This window comes from Aphis gossypii, unplaced genomic scaffold (assembly GCF_020184175.1).
Source record: "Aphis gossypii isolate Hap1 unplaced genomic scaffold, ASM2018417v2 Contig01057, whole genome shotgun sequence".
Taxonomy (NCBI): Eukaryota; Metazoa; Arthropoda; class Insecta; order Hemiptera; family Aphididae; genus Aphis; species Aphis gossypii.
The window spans coordinates 13,366-26,596 of NW_026083433.1; the positions used below are offsets into that span (position 1 = coordinate 13,366).

The window sequence follows — 13,231 nt, forward strand, 5'->3', positions numbered from 1 at the left end:
ATAACGCAAAGCGTGGAAGAAGCGGATGCAGGTGCAGATGACCAACAGGGACCTGAAGGTACCGCGGGAGTCCCTGGACGATATATAAGGGGGCCCAGATTAGGCACAATTCAGACGTGATCCACCAGAGTTAGAGCAAGCACCTTCACGTCACCCAGTTTAATATTTTATGTCTCCTGGACTTAGAATATTTTTCACAGTTTAATTAAATTAAATAATTGGACTTAGAATAGTTTTTAAATAAAAACACTTAGAATAAATTCGAGAGTTCATTTATTTCACAAAACCTGTCCGATTCGACATCATTCAACTGATTGTACGTGGCACGTTACAAATTTGGCGCAGTCGGTAGGATTCTTTCAAATAAGAATTCTTTGGTCGAACAATTTTATTTTTTCGAACTTAGAAAATTTTCAGGAAAAATATTTTTTTTTCCACTTCGAAAATTTTTCGAAAAAATTTAAAATATATCAACTTCAAAGAATTCACGGAGGCACATTCGGCAACGAATCACTGTTGAAGAAGACAACTGCAGAACGTCAACTTCAGCGACTCCGAAAGAGAAAGAATCAACAAGTAACACCACGGCTCAGCAATCAAGAAGAATGGAAGCATCGACTCAAACCATCGTTGTGTAAGCATAATTTTTTTCCTTAATGTAGAATAATTTTAAGCGTCTAACTCTGTTCGCGTCTCCTTTGGAATTAAAAACTCCATCGTATAAGTTACTTTTAATTGTGAAGGTGTATATATATACGAGTATATTCCCCGTGAAACATTAAATAAAATATCTTGATAAAATTAAATAAATAATTTAAAAAGGGAAAAATTTAGAATAAGCAAAAATAAAAAAATAAATTATTTAAGATAAATATCGTAAGAATAGTATAAATAAATTTATTTAAAAAATAATACAAAAAAAGAGAATATATTGTTAAATAAAAAAATTTATAATTAAGGGGAAAATATTTTATTTAGAGAAAATTATACTTGAAGAATACGGAAATAAATAATTATAGAATAAAAAAATTATTAGTGAATTATACGTCAAGGAACACGCAAGAAAAAAAAAAAGAGTTTATTTTGTGAATTAAAAAGAATATTAATTGAGAATTTTATTGAAGGCAGTTAAGACCTTATTTATTGAATTATTGGGAAGGCAAGTAATAAGTCCTTATATATATTGAATTATTTAGGCTGAAAAAGTGCCATATTTTAAAAGTTGATGAAAGGAATTAATTTGGGGCGGATTTGAGCCATATATTGAGAATTAAAAGTATTGAATTTATTTAGGCTGAAAAAGTGCCATATTTTAAAGGTTGATGAAAGGAATTAATTTGGGGCGGATTTGAGCCATATATTGAGAATTAAAAGTGTTGAATTTATTTAGGCTGAAAAAGTGCCATGTTTTAGAAGTTGATGAAAGGAATTATTTTGGGGCGGATTTGAGCCATATATATTGTGAATTAAATAATTGTGAATTTTATTGGGCCGAGAAGAGCCGTATATTGAAAAATAATTGTGAATTTTATTGGGCCGAGTAGAGCCGTATATTGAAAAATAGTTGTGAATTTTATTGGGCCAAAAAGAGCCGTATTTTGTGAAAAAATAATTGTGAATTTATTTAGGCCGGGAAGAGCCGTATTTAGCGATTTTAATAATCGGAGATTTTATTAGGCAGAAATAAGCCGTGTTATAATTAAAAGATAATTGTGAATTTTATAGGCGAGAAAGTCCTATCGTGTTGAAAAAAATTTACTTGACGTATATTGTGAATTTTAGAGAGGATAAAAAATCCTAGAGAAAAATAATAATAAAAAAAAATATAGATAGAAATAATTGGGGGAATAATAAAAATATTACGAGAATTTTATAATAAAATAATATTGATAAATATTTTTAAAGAAATTAATGTTTGATTAATAATTGGGAAAAATAATAAAAAAATTATTTTAAGAAATAAAACATATTTAATTTAAGTTATAATAAATGAATATAAAAATAAACGTATGAATAAGGAAAAAGAAGAAAATAGTTATAGTGAAAACGATAGTAATAGTTCGGAAGAGGAAACAGATACAACAAAAGAAATCGGAACTCACGTAGAGTTAGATAAAAATATTGAAGTAGATAAATTAGTAAACATAAGTATAAATACGAAAGAGGGTAGCGACTCTACACAGGGAGTTAATAAGGAAAAACACATAGGGAAAAGTTTGTTAGATACCACTGTTAAAGAAGACTCAAATAGAACAAAGATTAATAGGGTTACGTAGTACACCAAATTTAATCCATTCAGAATTAGGACCAGTAAAAAGAAAGCAAAGAACAAAAATGTCTAGTGTAAAGGCTACAATTGAGCAGGTCACTGCTATGATACCAATTTGCGCCGATGCAAAAGACGTTTGTTCATTCATACGGGCATGCGGTTATGCATGTGAGGCCGTAGATAAAGAAACTATACCCTTATTAGTGAAATTTATTAACACTAGGATTACTGGCAAAGCGTTAGAAGTATGTCGGTATAGGGAAACTAGTGATTGGGAAACCATTAAAAAAATATTACGGGGGGCTTTTGAACAGCAACTGTCACCACAAACATTACAGATAGGATTAAATTCTGTTCGTATGAAAAATGACGAAGATGTGCTAACTTATACGGGTCGCGTAGAACAATTGTATTATAATTTATGTAATGCAACTTTGGCGAATAAAACACCGGAAGAATCGAGAATTTTGAGGCAAACTTTAAAAGATCAGGCTTTAGCAATTTATATAAATGGGTTGAAAATGGATTTACAAACAATATTACGAGCTAGGAACCCAGAAACGTTAGAACTGGCAATGCAAATGGCTAGGCAGTTGGAAATCGAATTTAGTTTTAACAAAGAATTACAAAATAACGAAACTAAAGTAAATAACGGAAATAAAAATAATAACGGAGATCGTTGGTCAAATAACTATCAGGGAAATAATCTAAATGGACAGAAATTCGGTTATAAGCAAAATTATAATCGTGGTCAGAATAGACAAGGTCCTAATAATTATAACAATGTTAATCGTAATAATAATTTTAATAATTTTGGTCGCAATAATAATAATAGTAATAACTATCCGCGTAATAATAACGGTCAATATAATAATAATAATCGGAGACAGCAAAACAATCCCGGATGTTATATTTGCGGCAGAACTAATCATGTCGCTCGCGATTGTCGTGGTAATGTTACGCAAGTTGCGCGTCGGAATAATAATAATAATCCGCAACCGCAAAATAATAACGCACGACAAAATACTAATAATAATTTTAACAATAATTCGGCACCAATAACTTGTAGTTATTGCAATAAGATAGGACACGATAGTGTTAGCTGTTATAGTAGGCAACGGGATGAGCGTAATAATGCAAACCGGACGGGAAACGGTCAAGTGTCGAACGGGAACGGCGTCCGTTCGATCAACCAAATAACGGCCGTAACGGAGGAATTATCACCCAACGATGTTTCACCATCGTATCAGTAATTAATGAAAATCATGTTACATTTCAATCACCTAACTTTAAAACAAATACAGCAAATCTTCTTTTAGACACCGGTAGTGAAATCAATTTAATAAAAATAAATAAATTAACAGGCGAAACATTAGTAAACGAAAAAGAAAAAATAAATTTAAAAGGCATTAATGATAAAATAGTAACTACCATAGGCAAAATTACAATAATATTAATATTAAATAATAATAAAATAAAAACGGAATTTCATGTGGTCGATAAGGAATTTCCAATACCGCGAGATGGAATTCTAGGTCACCACTTCCTGTTACAAACTAACGCGATAATAGATGTTGCGAATAACATATTAACTATAAATGATAACACTCCGTGCGAATTAAATAAAGATAAAATATGTTACACATTAAAACCGCGAACGGAAACAATAATATCTATACCAATAGCTGATCCGATAATGGAAAATAAAAATATTTTAATACAGAAACAAGAATTAATACAGGACGTATATTGCGCTAATATAATAAACACGGTAAAGAACGGAAACACGGTGATAAGTATACTGAATATTTCTGAATTACCACAAAACATTTATGAGGACCAATTAAATAAAATATTATACGACAATGACATAGAATATAAATTACACGAAATAACTGTAGTAAATTACAATAACGATCGCGTAAATAAAATAAAAAGTTTAATACGTAGTGACCATTTAAATAACGAGGAACGTAAAACAATATTAGAAATATGCGAACATTTCTCCGATGTATTTCATTTGGAAAACGATTATTTAACATTTACTAACGCCGCGGAACACGTAATAAGATTACCCGCCAATCAACCGCCTATATATAGAAGACCATATAGATTGCCACAGGCACAGCAAAAGGAAATTGAACAACAATTAATTAAAATGGAACAAAAGATATCATAGAACGATCTATGTCACCTTTTAATGCACCTTTGTTGTTAGTAAAAAGAAATCAGATTCATCTGGTAAAGATAAATTTCGAATAGTAATTGATTTTAGGGCACTCAATGAAGTAACTTTAAATGAATTTCATCCGTTACCTAATATTACGGAAATATTAGATCAATTGGGACAATGTCAGCTTTTTACCATTTTGGATTTAGCAAATGGTTTTTATCAAATACCTTTAGCGAAGGAATCTCGCGAAATGACAGCGTTTTCGACCGGTCAAGGTCATTACCATTTTAAACGTATGACTATGGGAATGAAAACAAGTCCCGCTACATTTCAGCGATTAATGAATAACGTATTGTCGGGGATAATAGGCATTAAATGTTTAGTATATTTAGACGATATTATTATTTATGCGAAAAATTTGAGCGATCACAACAATAAGCTGATAGACGTATTCGAACGTCTACGTACCCATAATTTAAAAATACAACCAGATAAATGCGAATTTCTAAAACGCGAATGTTTATATTTGGGACACATAATTTCGGAACACGGAATAAAACCAGATCCGAAAAAGATAACATCAGTATTAGAATTTCCGGTGCCTAAAACTGTAAAGCAAATAAAATCATTTTTAGGTTTATCGGGGTACTACAGGAAATGTATACAGGGATATAGTATGTTAGCTAAACCAATGACACACTTATTAAAAAAGGATGTTAAATTTAATTGGGACGAAAATTGTCAGGTAGCTTTCGACAAATTAAAAAACGCACTCTGTGCAGAACCGATTTTACAATATCCAGATTTTACGAAACAATTTATACTTACAACCGACGCTAGTGGTAAGGCTCTAGGAGCTATACTATCCCAAGGAACGATAGGTAGCGACCTACTAATAGCGTACGCATCTAGAACTTTGAATAAAAGTGAAATGAATTACTCACTACTGAACTAGAATGTTTAGCGATTGTATACGGGGTTAAACAATTTAGGCCCTATCTTTACGGTAGAAAATTCGTGATACTCACTGACCATAGACCATTATCTTGGTTATTTAACTTAAAAGATCCGTTATCAAAGTTGGCGAGATGGCGCATACAGCTTGAGGAATACGATTACGAAATAAAATATAAACCGGGAGTACAAAATTCGAACGTAGATGCTTTAAGTAGAATGTATAGTATAAAAGAAATTAAGGACGAAAGTTATACGAGCTTTCTAGAAAAATCGGAAACAACAATAATAACGAATAGTAATGTGAAAGAGGTGAACGGTGAATTACTAGAATCACCCGCAGAATATCATATTGTATCAGAAATAGAAAAATATTATAACTTTAAATCGGGAATAAATTACGAATTAAAACGAAAATTTGGAACGAATAAAATGCTAGAATCAAATAAACAAATAGGCGACGTAGTATATTTTAATTACGAAGAAAGATACATAATATTTTTGATAACTAAAAGTAAGGAAAAGCAATTAACCACAAGTGAAAATATGCACTTTGCATTATTAAATTTAAAGTACTTTTGCATTAAAAATTCCTTGAATAAGTTAGCCATGAACCAGTTAGGAAAGAAAGACGGGTTGGACTGGACAAAAACAAGATCAATGATTAGGTATATATTTCGAAATACGGATATAGAAATAATAATCTGTACTAAATTAGAATACACTAATGAGGAAAAATTAATCATTTTCAAGCAATTTCATGACTCATTATTAGGGGGTCATGCTGGATTAAATAGAACGGTTAAGAAAATTAAACGACAATTCAGCTGGCCAGGGTTAAAACAAGAAGTAAGGGAATATATAAAAAACTGTCCGTCGTGTCAAACGAATAAAACAACTAATAGGCATCACCGTAGTCCGATGATTATAACTACGACAAGTTCTAGACCGTTTGAAAAAATATTTATGGATATAGTAGGACCTCTAATACCTACTGCAATAGGCAACACATATATATTGACTATGCAGGACGATCTAACGAAATATTCATTAGGTGTTCCGTTACCAGATCATACGGCAAACACTATCGCCCAGGCGTTTGTAGTAAATTTCGTATGTGTGCACGGTATACCTGAAACTATATTAACTGATCAAGGTACAGACTTTCTTAGTAAGATTTTCACAGAAGTGTGTAAATTACTAAAGATTAATAAAATAAATACGAGTCCTTATCATCCGCAAACTAACGGTAGCTTAGAAAGATCACATAGAACTTTAACCGAATATTTGAGACACATAAGTTCGTAATTATGGACTTCGAGTTTTCAATGGTGAACAAGACAAGCATGGTTGTCATCTACGGAGCTATATCCAATAGCTTAGACCGATTTAAGATTAGGAAACTGGAGGGACGACCTCTTTTGCTACCACTTAACGAAGAAGCTCGACCTATGGGTGAGACGGAGCTTCAGGTGGTAATAAGAGAGATAAAAAGAGTGTTCAGAGTAAAAACTGATCTGAGAGATGCTTGTCTGGACCAAATGAAGCAGAGTTTGAGTTCAACGAAAAATAACTTAACACGGGGATATATTGACAGTTATATACGTAGAGGTAATAAGGAAAATGTGATAGTAGTGTGGAACGGACATTCGGACAAAAACATTTTAAAAAGATTAGATTTAGACCATTATCCTATGCTAAACATAACGTGTTACGACAAGTATTTCAATAAAAATTTTTATATTCAGTTTGAAAAATTAGGCAATAAAGAAATAATTTTCGAAGTAGATATCGGTACATATAATAAAACAGGAAGGCTACTTAGTTTAGTAGAGACCCATGATATAATATGTAAAAAGAAACACCATACTACGTATGCGCATGATCCGAGAATGGATGTCAAATACACTAAATGTATATTTGATTATGTGATACGGAAACAGCGATATGAAAATCTAATAAAACATTTCTAAAAAAAAAATATAATATAAACAATAACAATAAAAGTAGTAATAAAACAAAAACAACGGTTACATTAATAATCAAAATACGAACGTAAAATTTCTTTTTTCAGAAATTCATAATTCTATAAATTACAAATCAACTCTACGAAATAAATAATAACCAATAATGGATAGAATGGAGCAATTAGCTTCGGCAATATCGTTTAACATAGAAACGCAATTTCATATTAATCCAACACGGGGAGAATGGCATAATTACACAGCTTGTTTTGATTTTCATATAGTTACCGCTAATGAAAATATACTCGTACCTTACGAGGATGAAACTATATTGGAAATGATTGAGGCAGCCAAAAGATTTTTGTATGATATGGCGATAGACAGAGAATTTGGTGAACCATACTGTTATGAATTAAACTATTACCTCGAAATAATACAGAATCCACGAGATATATTGAATTACAGTAGATAAATGTATGTATAGAATGAATTGATCAGGTAAAACGAAGTGGTTGGGGCTGTACGAAACACCTATCGACATAACATTTGACATATGATCGATGGGGTGGATTCTACGGCATCCCCAATGAGTAAAGAGTGATCAAGTAAACGTATTAATCAATTAGGGTTGTTGTCAATGTGGACGACGTACTTCAAATGATTAGTATGTCATTCCATGGGCAGCGAATCTTGATTGAGTAAATAAAATAAAAATAACATACAAACTGGAATAATAATAAATATATATATACACTTAGATTTAAGAAAACATACTGTACGAATAAGTTACTATTGGGATATGGAAATAAATTTGAATTATGGGGAACCTTATAGATTTTGTATTACTAATATATTATAATAAGTAAAAAAAAAAATATTATTTGTATTAATTAATTTACCATATAAGAAACTATTGTAATCAACGCATTATACTAACCACATATTTTATTGGAATTATCAAATCAATTATAATCACTATATTGTACTATTTACTAACACTATATTTTATTGTAATCACAATTATAAATTATAAGAAAACTAACCAACACATTTAAAAATATTTAATCCAACCATATAATCATTAATTATATTATAATCAAAATATTTAATCAAACTATTTAACCATTTGTAAGTGTAATCAATCCATATGTAATCAAAACTATATATACAACATATACATCATATATTCATATTATATAACGAAAATACTTTAAATGTAAAAGCATACAGAGAATTGTAATGTATGTCTTATATCAATGACTTGTAATCGATTGTTGTAAACACTATAATATTGTAATAATTTGTAATTTAACTATTTTGTACTGAACTTTGAAAGATTTCTGTCTTTGAGACATAAACCTTTTTTTTCGTGGGGAGGTGCAACGTGCTCTGATACTTATATTAAATATAATATATAAATTACATTCTGTAGCCGACAATAACCACAACGCTAGGGGGCATAACAAACATCCCTATAATTATGCTAAGGGTGAGCAGTTAAGCAAGTAATGATCGGGTATAGACCAACAATTTGGGACCTAAAATGAAAGGTAAAAGATAACTAATCAAAAGGTATCATCACACGTATGCTTTCTACCCGCTAGAAATAATGGCTATATGATTGCTATTTGGTGAAATGTGTGGATGCGTAATTACCACCCGGTAGAATATACTAGGTGCGTAATTACCCACCCGGTAGAATATTATAGATACATAATTGACGCACGACATCGTTCAGATAACGCAAAGCGTGGGAAGAAGCGGATGCAGGTGCAGATGACCAACAGGGACCTGAAGGTACCGCGGGAGTCCCTGGACGATATATAAGGGGGCCCAGATTAGGCACAATTCAGACGTGATCCACCAGAGTTAGAGCAAGCACCTTCACGTCACCCAGTTTAATATTTTATGTCTCCTGGACTTAGAATATTTTTCACAGTTTAATTAAATTAAATAATTGGACTTAGAATAGTTTTTAAATAAAAACACTTAGAATAAATTCGAGAGTTCATTTATTTCACAAAACCTGTCCGATTCGACATCATTCAACTGATTGTACGTGGCACGTTACAGGTGCAGATAACAATTCAGAAGTGGGAAATATTGCTACCTAACGGGGAAAAGTGCGACCTCGTCCGTAGCAAACGCCGAAAACGGTTGTGGTACCGTCGTAAGTGCGTTTCGTGAACGCGTTAAATTTGTGTGTATGAGTTTTGTTCGTTCCGAAAGATTTTTTTTTTTGTTGTTTCTCGCATTATAAGAAAAACGTGGTTTGTGCGACATTTTTTTTTTTGAGTTCGAACATAACCTCAAAATTTGGTGAGATAAACGATAACCATATTGAACTTTGTGGACCTTGGTAACTGCGGTTAAATTATCTCTTATCATCTTATCATAACGGAGGTAAACAAATAAGCGATATGGGGAATGAAACTGGTATAAATTAAAACAACGGTTTGCCTGTCCAGGGTGATATGGCCGATTTGGTGCGCGTCATGCTCGAACAGAACCGACTGCGAGAGCAACAGATGAAGCAAATAATAACTAAGTTAATGAGCAACCAGAAAACGACAACACCGATGATGCTACCGAATCTGACGAAGACTATACCAGTGTTTAATGGCGAAACAGGTGATACTGACGTAGCTGCGGAGTGGTTGAATGCGTTGAAAACCGCCGCACAGTTAAACGGTTGGCCTGATGAGAGCACGTTGGAAGCGGGACGTTCTTATTTAGAAGGAGCAGCGAGGAACTGGTATCTCAGTCACATGGGTGAGCTTGACACTTTTGAAAAATTTTCTAAATCATTTGAAGCTATGTTCATGGCACCAGAAGGAGTAACAGAAACATGGAAGAGAATGTACGAGCGTGTTCAACAAAAGAATGAAACAGTCTTCGCTTATTTCTACGATAAGGTACAAATGTGTCGCCGGCTGAAATTAACAGGATGCAACTACGAGTATTCCAATTAAGAAAGAGTTTCGTAAAACTAATGATGGACCTCGGTGTTACAATTGTCAACTGACCGGACATATTGCAAGGGATTGTACGCAACCACGACGACCACTTAAATGTACTAAGTGTAAATTGGAGGGACATACAGCTAAATATTGTCAATTGAACAATACACCGGATGTGAGTTTAGTGAGTGGTCAGAATAATAGTAAATTCATGTACTACATGAAAGAAGAACGTATCAACGGCAACAAGAAAACTGTGCGAGGTCTAGTAGATACTGGTAGTGCTTTTACTATTATAACGAAGAGTATTGCAAAATCCTACGGTCTTCAGGTGCAACCTAAAACAGTAAACATGTACGTCTACGGAAATGCTCAGTCAATAGCAAGTTGTGGCGAAACACAAGCGACCATACATGTTGATGAAGTGAGTGAACACATCACATTGGTGGTAGTTGACGACCAAGTTCAACAATATGACATGATAATTGGACGTTCCTTTACAGACTGCGAAAATGTCACATTTATCAAAACAACAGATCAATTACAGTTTGCCTATGGTATGATGATGCCATATCAGGAGGGCGGCATCCCATATGACTCTGCTGGAAAACAAACAGTGCGAGTAGTCTGCGAAAACGAAAATATACCAGCTAACAGTATGAAAATAATAAAGGTAAACACTGGTGGTGACCATGATGTAGAGATAATGCTCATCAACGACGAAGACACTGAGATAAGACTGAATAAGGATCAATCAGTAGGAGTTATCCGAGGAGGTCAGAAGTCTATTGAAAACAACCAAGATATGATGTCACCCATAACTACGGAGATGGTGAAGTATGGTTCGACATTTTCCAAGGATGAAGTAGTCAGATTAGTGCAGTTGTTAAACCAATACCGTGAGTGTTTCGCATTTAATTTAAATGAACTCGGGTGTACCGATGTCCTTGCTATGGATATTGTGGACGATGGAAAACCAGTAACGAGCAAACCATATCGAGCCAGCGCATCAGAACGGGAAACAATCAGTCGCATAGTACAATAGTGGAAGGAAGCAGGCATTGTCACCAAAACAAAATCAACTTATGCATCACCTGTACTGCTAGTAACAAAGAAAGATGGTGACGCGAGACTCGTGGTTGACTATAGAAAATTGAATGGTCAAACGGTAAGAAAAGTCTTCCCTACTCCTAACCTATATGAGCACCTGGAAACGTTACACGGAGCAACGTTGTTTACAACACTTGACCTTGCTTCCGGTTACCTACAAAATTTAAACAAATATTTTGATTTTATATAAATTAGGTATATTAATTTAATATCTTTATTAGTAAAGGAAATACAAGCCCAAAAATCATATCAACTTATTTTTATAATTTTAATTTACTTTTGATAAAAATAATAATACAATATACATTTTTTCAATAAAAGTAATTTGTGTTAAATTGTTGATAAATGTAAAACTTTTACTTAAACTTGAACAATAACAAACATTATTATTATTATATATTATATTATATATTATTATTATTTATTATTATAATATGTAAGCTATAAAGAATTTCACTATATTTTATTTATTCATACCCCAAATTCTAAAATGTGTAAAAAATTGATTCTTGGCTATGAGAATAAATAAAGTCTAAAATGTATAGTGGTCTGTGACGTATCGAAAGTTCTCGAAGTAGTTCACAGTGTCAAAAAAAATAAACCACTGATTTAAATATGTTTCAAAATAGTATAGACATAGTAATTTGTATTTTATACTCAGTTCATTCATTTTACTAATTTTAATCTCAAAATATTATCCAATAAGATATATTTGTGTGACATTGTCACTGATGTCACGATAAGTACACACTGTTAAGCATTATACGTACTTTTTTTTGTATAATATGTAAATAAAAAACAATGGTCATCTTTTAAAATTATATAGATTACTTTTTCCTGTATTGTCTACATACTTCTTTTGGTATTATAAATATTATTCACATATCATACAATCATTAAGTTATTATGTGTTTATTTTAATAAATACACATCAAAGTTTCTTTCTATACAGCCATTTTTTTATGTACTGAAATACAATTGTACACTTGTACTGTAATGAAATAATGAAACTACAAAATATAAAATATCAATGCCCCAATGCACATTTAATTTATTACTAATTGTTATTATGAATAATTTAAAAATTATTGATGTAATTTTCATGAAATTAAATAAATTTTATAATAAAAATAAATTAAACAAGCATTATTTAGGGAGTTTTATTTAAATGTAATATGTATGTATTATCTCATCAAGATGATAAAACTAAAAATATATTTATTATCTTATGTAGATACCTAATTATTTTATTTTTATGATCTTAACTCTATTCATATTTCATATGCTAAACAAAATACCAACATTCAAAATTTGTGGACCTTAAATGATTTATAATTTATTAACAATATCAACTTTGACATTATATACAGTAGAACCCGTTTAAGACGCTCTCGCTTAAGACGATTTCCCTGCTAATACGCTCATTTTTACGAGTCCCTTGATTTTGACAACGTTTAATATAGAATTAACTCTGGATAATACGCTCTATGTTCCCGGATAAGACGCTCGCCTTGTCAGTTATATTAATATAAAAATACATCGTATATACGTATCACTAATAATAACTATAACTATAACGATAACGAATAATGTGTACGTGTTAGTAGTAGTGGTTTTCGGACGATAAATATTGACGATTAGATAAGACACACTACACAGTACACAAGGCTATTCACGTAATCGGAATATAATCGGATATGGCCCCAGTTAACAAAAGTTAGTGGTTGTATAAAGACGTATAGTAAAGTGTAATTTATTTTATTCTCTTTAAGTGTAAATTGTTCGAGTTAATTTTTTAATT

At 31.9% G+C, this 13,231-nt stretch overlaps 1 protein-coding gene across 1 annotated transcript; it reads left to right on the forward strand.

The window, feature by feature from the left end:
- The first annotated feature begins 6,706 nt into the window (after positions 1–6,706).
- On the forward strand, positions 6,707–7,369 carry LOC126555749 (uncharacterized). The gene has a single exon (XM_050210633.1). It carries the CDS (start codon positions 6,707–6,709, stop codon positions 7,367–7,369), a length of 663 nt encoding a protein of 220 aa, XP_050066590.1.
- Positions 7,370–13,231: the final 5,862 nt, after the last annotated feature.